At 57.2% G+C, this 18,595-nt stretch overlaps 2 protein-coding genes across 2 annotated transcripts; one reads left to right on the top strand and one right to left on the bottom strand.

The window, feature by feature from the left end:
• Positions 1 to 887: 887 nt before the first annotated feature.
• Positions 888 to 7,275, bottom strand: SRMS (src-related kinase lacking C-terminal regulatory tyrosine and N-terminal myristylation sites). Its single transcript, XM_075527737.1, has 8 exons — positions 6,441 to 7,275; positions 4,241 to 4,362; positions 3,168 to 3,334; positions 2,637 to 2,778; positions 2,391 to 2,549; positions 1,540 to 1,721; positions 1,291 to 1,447; positions 888 to 1,083 (listed from the first exon to the last, which is right to left on the bottom strand). Exons 1-8 carry the CDS (start codon positions 6,794 to 6,796, stop codon positions 890 to 892), a joined length of 1,479 nt encoding a protein of 492 aa, XP_075383852.1. The 5' UTR covers positions 6,797 to 7,275; the 3' UTR covers positions 888 to 889.
• Positions 7,276 to 16,020: 8,745 nt separating this feature from the next.
• FNDC11 (fibronectin type III domain containing 11) lies at positions 16,021 to 17,208 on the top strand. Its single transcript, XM_075527673.1, has one exon. It carries the CDS (start codon positions 16,177 to 16,179, stop codon positions 17,206 to 17,208), a length of 1,032 nt encoding a protein of 343 aa, XP_075383788.1. The 5' UTR covers positions 16,021 to 16,176.
• Positions 17,209 to 18,595: the final 1,387 nt, after the last annotated feature.

The following is an 18,595-nucleotide window of genomic DNA, read 5'->3' as shown; positions in this document are numbered from 1 at the left end:
TAGGGACTCCTCCAGGCTGGATTTCTGAGTGTCAAAGTCCGGGCCGCTCCCTAAGGGAGCGCCAAACCTGTTCAGCTTGTGCCAGTTGAGATGCTCCCTCACTCCTGGAACTGGAACACAGGTGACCCAAGTCCCAGCTCCATCCCTCCCTTCCCCACTCTGCTGACTCACTCAGCCTCTGAGGTGAGACCTCCATGACCCAGGCCCTGGTCCCCAGGGTCCCCTCCCTTGCACTGCCACCCAGTCAAGAAGCCCATGCCCCCACCCACCTGGCCCAGGGCTGCAGGATGAAGCAGCCTTGGCTAGTGGGCCTTTGCTCCCTCCTCCTTGATCCCAGAGCCTAAGCAAGGGGTCCCTTCTGCTGCAGCTCAGGGATACGAAAAGATTGGCACTTTTGAAAGGCAGGTGCCACTGAGACGCAAACTTGCCTGTGCTGAGACCCAAGATGCCCTGGGCATGGAGAGGCTACATGGGGCCTGCTCACCCCACCTCTGTCCACCCCACTCAAGAGCCGGGGGCTCCTGGGGGTGAGGGTTGCTATGTAATCTGCATGGGTCTGAGTAGAAAATAAATATTTATTGGGTGCCAGCTCACATGTGCACGACTTCTGCAGAGCCTGTGCCCAAGGGCTCACCCCCAGCCCCCCTGGGCCTGGGCAGATTCAAACTGCCAATCCTTCTGAGCTGAGCCCATCCCCCTGAGTCACAGGGATGTGCGTCCAGCCATCTGGGTGGCATCTGTGGGCAAAGCCATCTCCATTTGCCTATCATGTGCACACGTGTGCATGTCTGCACACAAGGCTACACCAGAGACTCGGCAGGTGGCCACTCTGTACACATTTGCAGCAAACACTGTCCTGGGCCTGCTCTAGGGGAGGGCGGGCAGCTGGTCATGTGAGTGCCGGGTGGAGGCGTCTGTAGCTGGCGCCCAACTTCTCCTGCAGCGTGGCAAAGGTGGGCCTCTCTTCGGGTATGCCCCTCCAGCACTCCAACATGAGTGAGTACACCTCCGCAGGACAGGCTGCGGGCCGAGGCAGCCGGTACCCCCTCGAGATCTGCTGCAGTGTCTCATGGTTGGTCATTCCTGGGAAGGGGGCCAACGGGCAGGCCCACGGTCAGCAATGGACACCTGCTCACAAGCCTCCCAACTTGCCACTGGCCTCCTCCCTCAGGTGAACCCCCAGGGCAGGCCCCACTCCTCCCTTGGGCCAGACCCCTCTCCTGCCGCAGGCGACCCTGGGTCAGGCTGTGCCTTGCCCCTCAGGCCGGATCTCAGCAGGGTGCCGCCAACCTTCATAGGGACACTGGCCGTAGGTGAAGACCTCAAAGAGCAGGACTCCGAAGGACCAGACGTCCGACTTCTGGGAGTAGATGCGGTAGTTGGCCGCCTCAGGCGCCGTCCACTTGACAGGGATCTTGGTGCTGCTGCTGGGGGAGTAGATGTCGTCCTGTGGGAAGGAGGGCTGGTGGGCATGAGGTGGGGTGGGGGTCCCTCCCGCAGCCCCTCCTGCTGGCTGCCCTAGCAGAAGGACAAGCTGACCTTGAGCAACCGGGCCAGGCCAAAGTCGGCCACCTTGCAGGCCCGGTCTTCGCCCACGAGTACGTTCCTGGCAGCCAGGTCCCTGTGCACCACGCGCTGCTCCTCCAGGTAGCCCATGCCCTCAGCCACCTGGCGGGCAAAGCTTAGCAGGTGGGCCAGGCTCAGGGCCTTGCCCTCGGGACCTGCAGAGCAGGGGGTGTCACTTGACCCTGGGCCTTCTGCCTCACTGAGACCCCTAGTGTCCTGACGGGCCAGGTCAGGCCTGCATGAGGGCCGCCCTGCTACTCAGACACCAGTCTGACTTCCAAGAGTCCAAAGACCAGAAGAGCCCACAGCCAGCCACACAGGGGCCGATGTCCAGACTCCAAAATGTGGCCCCCTGCCAGCCACAGGCTATGTTTGGGCAGGGCCACTTGACGGAGGTTTGCCTGGGCTGGGCTCCAGGTGAGGGCAGGCTGGGGCTGGGGTGGGCCAGCCTGGAATGAGGTCAGCCACAGTGAGGGGGATTCCCCCAGGGCCCAGGCTCCCCAGACCTCCATTAGGTCCTAGTAGGGCGGGGCCAGGAAGGGAAATCAGGGCTCAATTTGGTGCAGGGTTTGGGTCAGGGAGGGGCCATGAACCGAGGGGCGGGGCCAGGATGGGGTGGCGTGGATACCCAGGTGGGCGTGGTGGGGTGAGCTGGGTCTGAAGGGCACAGGGGCCGGGGAACCGCAGGGATGAGGCAGGAGGCCACCAGGACAGGGGATGGGACTGGAGTGCGGGGCGGCTCCGGACAGGCATGGGGTGAGGCTGGGGAGGCCCCATAGGATGGGGACAGCAGGGGAGGGCTCGAGGCTCCTGGCACCACTCACCGCCCAGGTAGGCCTGCAAGTTGCCCTTGCGCATGAGCTCGGTGACGATGTACACGGGCTCGCCCGCGGAGCACACGGCGTGCAGCCGGATGAGCCGCTCGTGCCGCAGGCTCTTGAGCGTATGGATCTCCTTGGCCAGGTCTGCGAGCTTCATGTGGGCTGCGGGGGTCGCGGGGCAGAGGCGGCTGAGGACGCGCGCCTGCGCCCTGACTCGCGCAGCCGCCGGGACCCTGCGGGGCCACCCACCTGACGTGATGATCTTGATGGCCACGGGCGCCGAGCCCAGCCACAGGCCTTCCCACACCTCCCCGAAGTAGCCCTGGCCCAGCTTCCTCCGCAGGGAGAACTCCGAGCGCGGCCGCTCCCACTCGTCCTGTTCCGGGGGCTGCTGCGGGTTGGGGCGCTCAAGGCTTCTGCCGGGGCTCCCCAGTAGAGGGGCACCACCAGCTGAGGAGGGGTCTGGGGTGGGGTGGGGTGCAGCCAGGGCCAGGCCGCCCGACCAGCCCCGGCTCACAGATGCTCTGAGCTCCAGTGGACGTAGGGGAGCTAAGTGGCCCCTTTGCCCCAGCCTGACATCCGGTCCACAAACCCTCATTACTCTGCGGCTGGGCTGTTAATGAAAGGTCTGCGGGCCAGGAGACAGGGGCCTGAGGCGCCCGCGACTCCTCCCACGGCTTCTGTCCTGGCCACGATCGCCCTCCCGGGAGAAAGCAGCCCCCACCCCTGGAAGAACGCTGTGGAACCGCCCAGGGGCCAGGAGGCCACCACCAGCTGTACCTGGGGCACACAGGGCTGCAGCAGCGGGTGCTCGATCAGCTTGCAGTTGGTTCTGTAGAAGCCAAGCAGCTCCTCCAGGCTGGGGAAAAGCCGGCCTTTCTGCAGGTACAGGCCGCCCAGGGCCGCCGTGGAAATGCGGTAATGGCAGACCCTGGTCTGGGTCCTGACTGGGGTCGTGTGAAACGGGGACCATGTCTGACGGTGTCCAGCCTGCCCCAGACTCCCACCCCTCCAGTCCATGAGTTCCCCCCCCCCCCAAGGAGCCTGGCTCCCAGAGGGGGTGTGGGCAGCTACCAACCAGGGACAGTCAGAGGGGCCTGGGGGCCTGGCACAGCAGGCACAGAGCTGGCATGGAGAGGGTATTGGAGAGATGCTTCAGTGAGAGAGTAAGAGGGAGTGAGAGTGTGAAGGAGTGATTGTGAGTGAGTATGAAGGAGAGTGATTGAGTGTGAGTGTGAATGAGTGATTGAGAGTGTGAGTGAGAGAGAGTGTGAATGACAGTGAGTGGCTGAGTGAGAGAGTGTGAGAGAAAAGGAGTGAGTGTGAATGAGTGAGTGTGAATGAGAGTGACTGAGAGTGTGAGAGAAAAGGAGTGAGTGTGAATGAGTGAGTGAATGAGAGTGACTGAGTGTGAGAAAGAGTGAGTGTGAGTGTGAATGACAGTGAGTGACTGAGAGTGTGAGAGAAAAGGAGTGAGTGAGTGAGTGTGAATGAGAGTGACTGAGTGAGAAAGAGTGAGAGAGTGTGATTGACAGTGAGTGACTGAGTGAGTGGGGGGGTAACAGTGACCGCAGGAAGAGCTGGCTGGTGGGCGTGAGCGGGAAGGGCAGAAGAGGTCAAAGGAGCATGGACAGTTCATCAGGTGACGAAGGGAACCAGTGGCTGGTGCCTAAGTGCTTGAGTAACTAAGCGGCTGGGTGGTGGGTGAATGAGCGAGTGCAGGGGGAGTTGGGAACAAATGGGTGATGATGGGACTAAGAGCACGAAGGAGTTAAGGCACAAGCAAGGCACAGATGAGTGAGGGAGTGGCGGGATCAGTGACCACCCAGGTGCCCAGGGGGTGACTGTCATACCTGACAGAGAATAGTCCCCGACACTGCTCTCACTGGGCCGGACCAGGAATGCCCCTGGTGCGTTGCCCGGCAATAGGAGCAGCTGCTGGGCCTCCATCCTGTTGATGCCGCTGAAGAACCAGCTGCAGGCAGCAGGCAGCAGTCAGTATGCCAGCAGCCCACGTGGCCTGTCCCAGGCCACAGCCCCAGAAAGCCACCTGCTTGGCCTCAAGGTCATGCGGAGTCTGGGGCCTCCCAGGCTGGCCCCAGCAGCCCCAACCCTGACCAAATGGTCCACTCATCTCAGCTACAGGTTCTTCAGGACCCTGCCATGGACTGGCCACTGGCAGGGACAGTTAGCTCAGAGTGGCCACTCCCTGGCCTGCAGACTTTGCTGGTCCCCTGTGGGGTTGCTCAGGGAGCAGGAGCCTGGGGGGGCTGCCCATGAGACAACCTCAGCTGGGAGGGCAACACAGACTCGTGGGGCCTTGCTAGTTGCCTGCCCCCCACGTAGGCCTGGATGGGGAAACAGTAATGGCCCGGCTCTGCCCATCGAATTTCAGCTCAGACTGACTCAACTTTCCCACCCAAGCCTGCCTCCTCCTGAATCTTCCAGGTCCCTCCCCCAGAGGAGCACCAAGTGGTTCCTGGGTGTGGGTGCCCCCATCCATGGTGGTGGGGGCAGTCAGTGGACTGAGATGCTAAGGCAACCTGGAGGAGAGGAACCAAGGGTACATCCAGTACTAAGATGGAGGGGGTGGTGTTGCTGCAGAGAGACACGGACACAGTGCACAAGGTGGGGTGTGTGTGTGTGTGTGTACGCCAAAGCACTCTGTGAGGACAGAGCCTGTCGACCTGACAGATCGGGGGGCCAGGGCAGGGCAGCAGACACCTAGGAGATCAACCTGGTGTCTGCAGCCCTGACCAGTCCTTGGTGAAGAGTTTCCCAGCCACCAGGCAGGGCCGTCCTGGGGTGTGAGGGCAGGCACCTCTCACGCCAGCCTAGCCCCAGGGTCAGCCGTATGTCTGGGGTAATGGCACCATGGGCGTGGCCAGCCTTTCGTGTCCCAGCTGGACAAACGGTTATTAGCTCCCACAGCTTCCTCTGAGCAGCCCAGCACCCACCTCCCCCCACTGCCTCCAGGAGGTACTCAGCCACAGGCTCTGCCCACCCCCAGCCCCCAGCTCTGAGGGCCTCTCCCATGAAGCCCGGCAGTATGAGGGCCCAGGGCCCCAGGCAAGCTGGAATCAGCCTAAGAGGTGCTGGTCTTCACTGGGCCTGGCCGGAGCTCGGTCCAGTGTGTGCAGGAAGAGCTGGGGTGGGGGGAGGGTCAGCCAACTTCTGTCATTGTCACCTGACAGCCACCATGTGCCAGGCTGGAAGGACATACCCCAGCCCTGAGAGCCCCAAGGCCAGGCAGAGGGGCCTGAGGGGTTTTGGCTCCTGGGATTGAGTGAGGTGTGGCTGAGTGGGCAGGTGGCTCAGAAATTGCCTGGGAGCAGCCCCTCTGTCCCCTCCCTTCATGATCGCAGGTGCCCCTGATTTGCCTCCCCACCCACCTGTCATCACCCCCTTGGGGCCCGGAGACTCTGGGAGAATAGGTAGGCTCCATATCTGGTACTCACCCCCAAGCCAGCGCCTAGGAGCAATCCCTCAAGCCCGGGTGACATCGGACCCACACCTGTGACCTCCTGTCAGTGGGGTCTATGCCCATCTACAACCCTCCTGTCCATCTGTCCCCACCCCCACCTCCCCCAGCATAAAGTAGGGCCTTGCTTATCGTGTCCCACCTGGGCCCATGAGGTTAGACAAGGTCATCTCAGCACCTAGCCCAGCTCCATCCTACAGGCCTGGCACGCCGACAGTCAAACTCAAGACTCCATCTGTCTAGGCCCAAGGCCTGACGGCAGAGCTGGATTCGACACAAGGGCTGGCCAGTCAGCAGGGCCCACTGCAGAGATAAGCCCCAATCGCACTGACCCCACCAGGCCCTGCCAGTGCCAGTCCTGTGGCTCCCCTGGTGGCTGTGGCCTTGTTGCAGGCCTGCTCCATGAGGACATGGAGGCTGGGCACCCACACTTTTCTGTGGGCTCACTCTGGGTACCAGGCCTAGGAACAGCTGCCCCCAAGCAGCCCTGAGTAGTTGGACAAATGGGCACAGCCTTGTTGGCTGGTACCCATCCCTACTCCACCACCCAGCCCGTCCCCACGGGTACTCACGGCTGGCCTGACAGCACGTCGTCTGGCGTGACCTTGGTGACATAGGTGAGAGGTACCAGCCCTGTGCTGGGTGGCCCCGACAGCCGGCGGGCCAGCAAGTAGTCTCCGTCCTCATGGAGGACAAAGAGCAGCTCCCCACGGCTGACACTCAGCTCATCCACACAGCGGGCAGTGAAGTCACACAGCGCCCTGAAGAGCTGCCCCTGGGGCTCGGCACCCACAGGCTCAGCTTCCTCCAGGTGGCCGGGCTCTGTGTCCCAGGCCTGGGCCACACAATCGTCTGGCATCTCCGCTGGCCAGATCTTGTCCCATAGGAAGGACAAGAAGGTCAGCCTCTTCCTAAGGAAGGGCTCCATGCTGCTGCTGGCAGTGGCCACCAAAGTCAGCCACCGCCGGTCACCAGCCCCCTGTGAGGTCCCGGCACTGGAGCAGGCTCCCCACAGATTCCATCAGCCCAGCCCTGAGCCTCCAGGGACTTCCCACACAGTGCCAGGAGAAACCAGAAGGGCCGGTGTGGCCACGCTGCTCAGCACAAGCCCTCCTGGGCCAGCACCCCCTGCCCCGTGGTGGCTGACACAGGGCTTGGGCTGGTGAGTCTGTTCCTGTCACTTCATGGGCTCCCCACTGGCTGAGGCCCATGGCCCTGGACACCTCAAGGCTGGTGTTCCGGCTGAGGGGGGCAGAGGGCTCCCATGGCCCCCAGCCCAGCAGCTCTCTCCACTCAATCTCGCATCACCTCTACAGGCAGGGTCTTGCCCTCAGCTGACAGAAGCCTGGGGCCCAGCTGGAACCCAGGAAGGGAGGGGCCTCGAGCCAGGCCCTGACAGGCGGGGCTGGGTGCCAAGGCCACCCAGGAAGTGGCTCTGTTACGCCTGGCAGGGCGTTGCAGGAGACCTAGGGGCCCTTCCCCAGCAGGGCGGCACACCCAGAGGAAGGGATTGGAGGAGGCCTGCCCTGTCCCCACCCCGCTCACCCCCATGGCCTCCCGGAGCCCGGCCTGTGGGTCTGCAGAAGCCTGTGCCTACGATGCACCCCCACCAGACGAAGGCTCCGACACTGGCTCTCCTCTGCCTCCTGGTCAAGCAGGTAGACCTTCCACCCCGGGTGAGGCCGCTCGCCCTCTGCCTCCTACCACAAGCTGCCATGAGCCGCTTTTCTGAAACTCTGGCGACATTCTGTAGATTATTCTGGAAGTGAGGAGGTTCTTGCTAGGGGCACAGGAGGACAGGTGGGTAGGTAGAGGATGGAGCGTCTTCAGGACAGGGATGCTCTCCTTCCCGTTCGTCAGAACCCACAGGCCTGCTGCACACAGGGACCCTGTGCAGCATGGCCAGAGAGCATAAGTCTGGCTCGGGCGAGTCCATTAGCAGGACTCAGTCCACAGGGCAGGACTCAGCCCACAGCTCCGGGTGGTAACACTGTACCAGCCAGTATGAGGTTGCCCACAGCCTTCCTCAGCAGGTGCGACTGTAGCACCTGAGTGTGCAGACCTCACACCTGCCCCAGCACATGGAGGGTGCATTCTGTCCCCAAGACAGAGGGCCCCATGCCCGCCCTGCCCGCCAGGCTGGGGGTAAGCCCCACTCCTCCACAATATGCCTGTTGTTTCTACATGCCCACCCCACCCCTCCCAGGTTCCACACCTGTCTCCCAGGAGTTACTCCCTCGCCCTCTCTCTGGGGCTTTGGGGAGATGCCCTTGGCCAGGTGGCCTCCACCTGTGCAGTCCTGCAGGGCTGGGATTCCCCAATGGACCACACCCCTCCATCCCACAGAGCCATGGTGTCATGGCCTCAGAGCCTGGAAGGACCTGGGCCGGCCCCACCCACTTCATGTGCCCTAGGCCTTAGTCAGCACAAGGAGACCCCTGAAAATGGGACAGGGCAGGCCCTTTCTAACACAGTGGCTCTCAACCTTCCTAATGCCTCAACCCTTTCATACAGTTCGTCATGTTGTAGTGACCCCCAACCATAAAATCATTTTTGTTGCTACTTCATAACTGTAATTTTGTTACTGTTATGAATCAGGCGACCCCTGTGAAAGGGTCATTCAACCCCCAAAGGGGTTTCAACCCCCAGGTTGAGAACTGCTGATAATCTAGTGAGAATGTGCCCTCAAGAAAGCACCTAACCTCCTGGTGACCAATCAGAGGATGGGAGGGGGGCTGCCTGCCCCACCCCAGCTCCCAGAGGGATCATCACAGAGGATCCCCCCATATCACCCCCCCAAGCCTTCCCAGCCCCTCTCTAAAGGGCCCCTGCTATGCAGGCCCCTCTCAGGCCACCTCAGCCCTAGACCTCTGCTCTCTACATCACTGCCTGGGCACACCCCACCCAGAGCCTGCTCACCTTCCACGTACCCTTGCCCTCCAAGCACTTCCACGGGCTGTGCCTGCTGGGCACTGACCAGGCAGTGGCCACCGTGAGCGTCCTTGTCTCCTGCCCAGTGACCTTGGCCCTGAGCTCATGTCCCTTACCCTTCACAGGTTCCCGCCCCCCCCCCACCCCGAGGTCGGGTACCAGCTTCTCACTTCTTCATGTCTGCCTGTCTTCAGCTGGGTTCAGACTCACACCCCGCTGGGCCCCCTCCCCTGGGCTCCACCTGCGACTGCCATTCTTCCCCCGTCTGGCCTCCCCTCAGGGGAGGGGAGGGCTGTTAGCGGCACTGGGTGGCTGTGGGAGGAGGGTGGACAGAGGTGTGGGCACACAGGCATGGCACAGCTTGCCATGAGGGCTGGCTCTAAAATCGAGGCTAATGTGGGGTTTGGATCGCCCACCCAGTGGCTCAGTGGTCAGGGAAGAACTGGCACCCCCTCCTATTAAGCTTCCCAAAAGCAACCCACCCCACTGCCAGGGAGGCAGTGCCGACTCACAGTGACCCTGCAGGACAGGGCAGAACTGCCCCTGTGGGTTTGCAAGATAGTCTTTACAGAAGCAGAAAGCCTCCTCTTTCTCCCACAGAGAAGTTGGTGGGTTTGAACTACTGACCTTGTGGTTAGCAACCCAATGTGCAACCACCCTGCCACCAGGGCCCCTGACCCTGTAAAGCTTACAGTCTATACAACTCTGTGGCTCAGTTCTACTCTACAACACACGGATGCCAGGAGACTGCCCGGGGCCCACCTGATGACAGCGCCCAGTCCCTGCACCAGGAGACACTGGCCAGCAGGTCCATGGCGTCTATGTTGTGTACAACTGTGAGTGAAACTACAATTACCTGGAAAGTAATTATTAACCATCACTGGCATTGTTAGGCTGAGTGTGCTAGGGAAGCAAAACCGGTGACACCGGGGTGTGTGCTGACACAGAGAGGTGCCCAGTCACCGAGGCAGGCAAATACAGCCCAGCTCAAGCCTGTGGGTCAGGAGGCTGCAGGCTTCCCGTGACACGTGTCACTGTGGGGGCTGATTGAACAGGAAGCAGGAAGATGAGGCAGGGACCACAGGTTGGTGGATGCCACACCGAATGGATCCACCCTAGCTCTCACCCTCAGTCTGCTGATGGCATTGGCAGGCACTGTGACAGATGCAGGGTGCAGATCCAGCAGTGGAAGTGAGCTGCCTTCCACACTGTCTGTCTATAGCAAGACTCAGCCACGCCCCTACAGAGCCTCCCTCCACTGTGCCCACTGTATTAAGACGGTGACCAGGTTCAGGAGGCAGCACTCAGTCTGTTCTCCCCACAACTGTGTGGCCGCCTCTCAGAAGATGCCCCCACGGAGCTGACCACACCATGCCGCCTCACGTCATGAGAGAGCTCTGGCCCAGCCAAGGTGACATAAAACCAGGATCAAAAACGGGCACAAAAAAAGACTGGGTAAATTTTGAGACATGGATATGCCACTGTAAAGCATCTTCTCAGATTACAACACTCAGACTGGAGATCAGCAATGGGAAGATCAAGGGGAAAGTTAAAATGCATGGAGACAGAGTAATACCCTAACCCCCTGCTGTGAGGCCGTCTGGCTGAGTTTTGAAACCACTGGGTAAGAGAAGACAGTTTCCCAACGTTTTCTTGAATCGAAGAACTGTGAGAACACAACATACCAAAGTCTTGGAAGCACATCAGAAGTTGTTTTCGGGGGACAACAAATAGCAGGAAGGGCGTTAAAAGCAAAAACAGACTCATGGCCATGGAGTTCGTTCTGACTCACAGAGCCTGTAGGACCGGGAATGACTGTCCTGGCGGGTTTCTGGAGCCGGGGCTCTTTACGGGAGTAGGAAGCCTTACTTGTCTCCCTCAGGAGAGCTGGTGGCTTCAAATTGCTCACTTTGCAGTTAGCAGCCCACAGGCCACCAGAGCTTCTAATGAGGGCACACATACCCCCAAAACTAAGAAAGAACCAAAATCAACATCATAATCCATCATCGCAAAAGAGAGGAAAATACAAAGAAACAAAGCTGCCATTACCAGAAGAAACGAAATAATAAAGATTAGAGCAGGAGGGTGGGAATGAATTTGCTCCCTATCGCCATTCCTATTTAAAATAGTCCTGGGATGCTTAGCGAGAGCCAGAAGACATCAAAAAGATATTAGAGGCATCAGTGTAGGCAGAAAAGAAACAAGACACTCTCTCGCTTTGAAAAGTCTCTGGAACGAATGGAAAAACTTGGTAGCATAGTTGGCTATAAGACCAACACACAGAAATCAGTTGGATTCTCGCATATTAAAGATGACAGTGAAAATATATGAAAAGGACAATGCCATTTACAATAACTACACAAAAGAGAAAATACGTAGAATAAACCTTACCAGAGAGACATAAGACTTACAAAAGGAAAACTACCCAACGTCCCAACAAGAAACCAGAGAGACTTGCACAGATGGGACAGCCTCCATGCTCCTGCTCCTGGGCAGATAAGACTAGAGATGGTGAAAATGTCAATATGATCAAAACTACAAATTCAACTCAGTTCTGATCCAAATCCCAGCATAATTCTCCAAAGAAACAATAACAAAAAATTAATCACCAACTTCATACGGTAAGGAAAGAAATCCAGGATAAATAAAACACTATTAAAAAAAAGTCCCTAATAAAATGTAAAAAGAGAAAAAAAAATGACGAGGGCAACAAATGTATAAGGGAGCTTTGCTCAATTGATGTATGTATGGATTGTGATAAGAGTTGTATGAGCCCAATAAAAATATTTATTAATTAAAAAAAAGTAAGGAGCCTTTCATTCCCAGCCTTTAAAACCTATTATATTATTCGTCAGGGTGACTAAAACAGGACGTTATGGGCTCAACAATAGACAGGAAGACTGATTGATTAGAATTGAGAACTCAGAAACCAGGATAAAGGACCAAAGCACACAGAGTGTGGAAAACATCACCTTTCAATAAATTATGCTAGAAAAAATAGATCTTCACCTGCAAAAGAGTGAAACAGGACCCATGCCTCACACCACGTACAAAAACAAACTCAAGATGGAGTAACCATCTAAGTAAACCCCAGAGCCATAAAGACCATTCACAAAAACGCTAGGGACAGCCTTAAGGACCCTAATACAAGACATAAACAGACACAATGAACATAGCCACATATTGAAGACAAATCAAGACTGGAACCTCTGAAAGGATAACCCTCGTACACATAAAAAAAAAAGGCATCCAAAGAGCTGAGAGAACCTACATATTGGAAAACATATCAAGTAATGATACTACACATAAAGGGTTAATTTCAAAAATCTATAGGCAACTACAACACCTTCAAGAGAACATTACAAATAACCAATCAAAACATGGGTACCAGGGGAACCAATCACAAGGATCTACATGTGACCTCCTCTCTGGGGGACGAACAACAGAAGTGGGTGAAGGGAGACATCGAACAGGCAAGATATGACAAAAGAATAATTTATATATATATATAAATTATCAAGGGTTCATGAGGGAGGGGGGAGCGGGGAGGGAGGGGGAAAATGAGGAGCTGATACCAGGGACTTAAGTGGAGAGCAAACGTTTTGAGAATGATGATGGCAACAAATGTACAAATGTGCTTGACACTATGTATGTATGAATGGATTGTGATAAGCGTTGTATGAGCCACCAATAAAATGATTTTTAATTCTTCCCTGAGAAATGTTATCATCAAAATTTCTATTTCAATTTTAATGTAGATAACTATAGTCTTAGGGAAGTTGATCTATGAAGTCTCCAAAGTAATATATAGTAAAGAAGAATTTTCAACAGTGATAAAATTATAAGAAGAAATTCTTCTACCTATTTTGCAATCTGATTATCTATACTCAAATATTGATAAATAAATTTTCAAACTAATTAAAAAAATGATTTTTAAAAAACATGTGTACAAGATATGACAAGACTATTTCCTAAAGATGAGGACATCTTTGTGACCCACAACTATGTGAAGAAATGCTCAAATTCATTAGCAAGAAAATAAATACAAATTAAAATGCGAGGAGATACCATCTCACACTGACCCTCTAAGCAAAATTAAAAACAAAAAACCCAGAAGGAAAGAAGTGCTGGAGAGGATGTGGAGAGGTTGGAGTGCTCATCCGTCCTTGGAGGGACTGCAGAATTGTCCAGCCCCTGCGGAGATCAGAGTGACGTTTACTTAAACAGATCCAAATCCAGTTACCTGTTGATCCTGAAATCCCTCTACCAGGTATATATCCTGCATAAAAGAACACAACACAGACAGACATTTCCACACTTGTGTTTATTGCACGATTTCCATAATAGCAAAAACATGGAAATAGCCAAAAATTCCTATTATAGAGGAATGGATATAAAAACCTCTGGAATGTTTGTAGAACGTAATATTATGCATCAATTACAAACAATGGTAACTCTTTTAAACACTGAAAGACATGGACAAAACTGAAGAACCTTATGCTTACCAAAGGTAGTCAACCTTATAAAGACACATACTTAGTGATACCATCATTCTAAGGAAAAGGGTGAGAAATTGACGACCAGGAGGAGGCCAGAGATGGGGTGGGGCAAGGCGAGGGGCGCTGCAGGAACCGGTAGAGGGAGGGAGAGGGGTGAGATGAGGGTGTTTAACAGGGCCTTGCTGCTGATTTAATTGCTGGCACGGGCTGTGCCACCACACAGAGCGAGTCTCTCTTTAAAAAACCACAATAAACAAATAACTTGAAATCACTAAAAAAAGGGAGAGAGAAAGCTCACAGCCTTAAAAACTCTGCAGATTCCTCGCCTCTTATCTTTCAATAATGATATCAGTGGCTGAAAAAGGAGGGGAAGTAAATGGACTTGGATTCTTTAGTGACCGTGCAAGTCAATTCCAAACATATGAAAAAATCAAAGAAAAAGAAAAACAACACACTACAAAGACAGAACACTACCAGGAACTGAGAGTGATCCCTGGTGGGATAGTAGGTTATGCATTTGGACGGCGATCCATAAGGTCAGTAGTTTGAAACTACCAGCCACTCTTCCAGCGACAATGAGGCTTTCTACTTCCTTAAAGCTCTGCAGTTCTTGAAACCCACAGGGCACTTACAATCTGTCCTGAAGGGCCACTGCGAGTCAGAGCCACCCTGACGGCAGTGAGCTGATCTTTTTGAGATCAGGAACTGCATTCCAAGAAAGTTGAAAGCCTACAAGAAAAAAATTTCTAGAAACACACTACCTACCCAAACTAACACTGTCTGAGAAGAAAATTTTCACAGCCCTATAGCCCAGAAGAAAAGGACCATCATTAAAAAAGAAACAAGTTTCTCAACAAATTAAGTCCAGGCCCAGCAGGCTCCCCTGATGAGACTCCCACACAGTCAGAGACAGACTAAAAGTAATTCCATTAAAACAAATCCCACGTCATAGAATGGGCAAATACTCCTGAGGGAATTCTCGAAAGCAAGAATCACCCCAACGCCCAAACCAGCAAAGTCCTAAGAAAGCAAGCAATCTATGGACCAAGATCCCGCCTCAACATAGAAGCAAAAGTTCTCAACAAAATCAATAAAAGGACAAAGACAGACACCTGTGGCCCAGCAACGGGTGGAACATGGGGCCCGCAGTCAGAGACGACCCACAGGTGTGTGGACACCGTCTCGAACCTGGCTGAACCTGGAAGACGATGTGGCAAGGGACAACGCTATATGGGATGAGGTAGAAAGTCCAGAAAAGGTCTGTATTCAGAAAGAGTCATTCTTGCATAGCTATCGGGGTGGGAGGGCAGTCACTAGCCGGGAGGCAGACATGCATGACCTGAGGTGAAGGTGAAGGGGACACAACAAAGGGAGACACAGGGAGGGACCCCAAGGTCAGTGCTTTCCCACACACAGTCTGCTCCGGGCAGGCCCATCATCCGTGTCTGAGTACAGAGGATTGGGAAGGCAGGGGTGTGTGGGCAGGTTGGAGAGAGACTGTTTGTACATGTGCATTTACAGGCTTTGCAAATGAAAAAGGAGCACTGGTGGTGTAGTGGCTGCATGTTGGGCTGTGAACGGCATGGTCAGCAGTTCAAAACCACTATGAGCTCCTTGGGAGAAAGACCGGGCTTTCTACTCCCGTGAACAGTGACAGGGGCACTGTGAGTCAGCCTTGACTCCCTGACAGGGAGTTGTCTGCTTTTGGTTTGGCAAACATCTAGTAGAGCACCAGGGAGCAAAGTTAGGAAAAGGTGTGGGTCCCACCCAGCACCTTTAAGGCCTGGGAAGCATGCTACTTTGCTGAGCAGCCACTGGGTCCTAAGGGCTTATCAGCAACACCTGAAGCGCGAGGACGGGTCTCTTCCCACCAGAAGACCCCTGGAAACGGCCAGTCCCCTGGATTAACGGCTCGCTGAGACCGCCTCCTCCCAGGCCCTGTAGTCCCCACAGTCAGATGGTGCCCCCCCACCCCCGCGGACCCCACCTAAAGGGGGTCCAACAGAGCGATAGAAAACGTGGGACACACTTCAGACTCTCACAAGGCGGACAGCCGACTGATCGGACTCCGCAGAGCCTGCAGGCTTGTCACCCAGTACTAGGGGCGCAGGGATCCGAGAGGGGTCCCGGGCGCCCTGTGCGCACAACGCGCTCCGACCGTGGGCCGGGCTTCCAGGAGCTGCTCTGGGGGCCGCCCCCTCCCCCTCCCCCTCCCCCCTGCCCCCCCCCCCCCCGACAGCGGGGTCTCCGCCCCACCCCCAACGCGGAGCCGGGCTGGGCGGGCGTCACAAGGGCCCTGCGTCCCCTAGGCAACCTGGGGACACTCGCTGCTGGAGGCGCGGCGCCGCCGGACAGCTGTGGACTTCCTCCGAGCCGCACGGCTCCGCTCGCCAAGGCCAGGGCAGGTGGGCACCGGGGAAGCGCCACGGACGGGGGCCGAGGGGCGACGCCCGGGGCGGGGGGTTCGCGAGGCAGCCTCTTCCTGGATCCTGCTCAGTCCCAGGCTGTCTCCCCGCCCCTGCTCGGATCCCAGCCACAGGAGCCAACCCCGCCCAGCGGCCCGGGGCCGTTTCCACTGGGCACCGGATCCCTGTAAGCAGGCTGCCAGGCTTCCTGCCTCAGCTGTCCATGCACTGAGGGAGGGTCTCACCGCTCTGGCCACACGTCTCAGGGGGCAGTGATTCTTCGGGTCATGAAGCCCCTTCTTACTGGTCCTCAGAGCCCAGACCCCGCAGCGCGGGCTGCCCATATTGGCCTAGTCCTTGGTCTGCACAGAGCATGGGACTCTGGAGCTGCTCTCCAGAGAGCCCCCAGGCAATGACAGAGGACAGAAAGGACCCCCAGGGCAGGGAGGCTGGGGGAGGGGGCTCCTCATCTCATGCCCCCTCCTGGCCCCATCCCCAGCTCCCAGACCATGAACTTCCCGGCACCAGGCCTGGGCCTGGACCAGAGGAAGCTGGACAGTGTGCGCGCCTTCCTAGACCCTGAGGAGGCAGAGGAGGGGGAGGAGGGCCAGCTGCTGGAGCCCCAGGCCTGGAGGACCTACGTGGAACGCCGGACAGCACTGCGCGAGTTCCTGACCTCCGACCTCAGCCCGCACCTGCTCAAGCGCCACCACGCTCGCGTGGAGCTGCTGCAGAAGTGCTCCTACTACCTGGAGGTCCTGCCCAAGCACCTGGCTCTGGGCGACCAGAACCCGCTGGCGCTGCCCAACACCATGCTGCAGTTTGTCGACCCCTGGAAGTTCCAGCGCATGAAGAGGGTGGGCACCGCGCAGACCAAGATCCAGCTCCTGCTGCTCGGAGACCTGCTGGAGCAGCTGGACCGTGGCCGCGCCCAGCTGGACACCCTGCTCGAGTCGCCCGACCCGAGGCCCTTCCTGGCCGGCTGGGGACACGTGGAGCGACGGCTGTCAGAGCTGGCTGCCGTCATGGACAACTTCCTGGCCATGATGGTGCCGGGCCGGCTGCACATTAAGCACCGGCTGGTGACGGACATCGGTGCCACCAAGGTCCCTCACATCCGGCTCATGCTGAGCACCAAGATGCCCGTCATGTTTGACCGCAAGGAATCCGTAGCCCACCAGGACTGGGTCAGCCTGCGCTGGTTTGTCACCGTCCAGCCAGCCGCACCCGAGCAGTTCGAGCTGCGCTTCAAGCTCCTGGAGCCGAGGACCCAGCAGGAGTGCACTCAGTGTGGCCTCATCCCCGTGGCTGCCTGTGCCTTTGATGTCCACAACCTGCTGCCCAACCGTGCCTACAAGTTCACCATCAAGAGGGCGGAGAGCTACATGCTGGTGTATGAGCCCTGGCGGGACAGCCTGACCCTGCACACCAAGCCGGCCCCCACCGAGGGGGCCCGTCCCCTGCCACTGGGACCTGCCCGCCCTGCCCCCAACTGCCCCCTCTGACAGATGATTTCCTCGTATTTATCCACGAATAAAGAGCAGTATACACACACAGGCCACCTACAGCCACTTGGCTGCCTTCTGAGGGGCCCCAGCCCCTCTCCAGGGAGCACCAGCCCAGTACCTTGGCCTGGGACCCCATCTCGAGAACCCGACCAGTCCCAAGTGTCACCCCTGAACGCAGGCAGCCTATGAGGTGCCTGCTTGGCCGTGGCCAGACACTCGGGGCCGGTCTCAGACGCCTTGGAGCTAGGGTGCCCCACCAACATTTACTTGCAAAATGGCAACCTTAGTCCCATCCCTTGGCCGGAGAAGCTAAAGGGTACTCTGTCCCCAAGTGGGTGAGCTGGGCAGACAGTGGCAAGTGCCCACGCTACTACATGATGGCCGCCTCTCAGGCTGCTGTCTACCCACCAGCTAGTGACCAGTGCCTGTGTGCTTGAGCCATTCCCCACTCACTCACAGAGACTCCAGGAGGAGGAGGGGCATCACAGCCCCAACAGCCTCCGAAAGGCCTCACCCCCCAGTGAGGGATTCCCTGCCGCTGCCCCATTTCTGCAGCTTCAAGCTCACCCACAGAAGGCCTGCTTGGCACTCAGAGACTCAAACCTAACTGCCTGGCAGGGTGCTTCTGGGGATTCGCTCCCTACTGTCCCACACGATCCCACCATCCCCGGACCAGGCAATTGAAGTGGCAGGCCTGAGGGCTCACAGCAGGGGCTGGGAGGGAGGATACCCTGGGCTTGTGGGTGATATCAAGGGCCAGGCACAGTGGAAAGGAAATGGGACTCAAGGAACAAAGAGATTGGTGACCCTGAAGTTCAGGAAGGTGGGCACACAGGTCAGGGTAGGGGTCCTCTTTCAGGGTCGGGGTCCTCTTCCATAGCCCACCCACCCACAGTGCCTGGTAGATGCCCCATCCCCAGGGATCCTGTCTGAGGCTCAGTGAGGGCTCAAAGCCCCCTTGAAAAGAAGGCCCCAAGCCCTCGGGGCAACCCCTTCCTGGAGCCCTGCCGTGGGCACTCGACGGGCAGACCCTGCCCGCCACCCACCCTGGTTCCTGTGCTGTTGACTCTTACCCACCTGATCCTGGGGCTGGAGGCCTGAGGGCCAGAACCCAGCCCTCTGACCACCCCCTCCCCTTCCCCTCACAGGCTGAGCACCACCTGCCGGTCTGCCCCGGTCTAGGCCAGGTGGCAAAGGACTAGTTTGGTGAGAATGGGCATCGCTAAAGCACCAGGGAGTCACTTCAGACCCAGTGCTAGACCAGCGCCCCTTGGACTTGACCCCACAGGCACCCTTGGCACCAGCCTCCTGCCATAATGGCACGGACAACTTCGGGCACCCAGTCCTCAGCTGTGGCATGGTGCCACATCCCCTGTGTCCTGAC

Source organism: Tenrec ecaudatus, chromosome 12 (genome assembly GCF_050624435.1).
Source record: "Tenrec ecaudatus isolate mTenEca1 chromosome 12, mTenEca1.hap1, whole genome shotgun sequence".
NCBI classification, from domain to species: Eukaryota; Metazoa; Chordata; class Mammalia; order Afrosoricida; family Tenrecidae; genus Tenrec; species Tenrec ecaudatus.
Note: the sequence above shows the minus strand (reverse complement) of the source record. Positions and strands in the feature narration are given on the sequence as shown.

Bases quoted from the DNA above. Each gene is read 5' to 3' on its own strand.
- SRMS (XM_075527737.1), bottom strand. From the start codon at position 6,796: ATGGAGCCCTTCCTTAGGAAGAGGCTGACCTTCTTGTCCTTCCTATGG. The intron at 3,335-4,240 runs GTATGACAGTCA...ACACGACCCCAG, and splicing joins CGGGGACTATTCTCTGTCAG to TCAGGACCCAGACCAGGGTC. The intron at 1,722-2,390 runs GTGAGTGGTGCC...CCTGCTCTGCAG, and splicing joins CTTGCAGGCCTACCTGGGCG to GTCCCGAGGGCAAGGCCCTG.
- FNDC11 (XM_075527673.1), top strand. From the start codon at position 16,177: ATGCCCCCTCCTGGCCCCATCCCCAGCTCCCAGACCATGAACTTCCCG.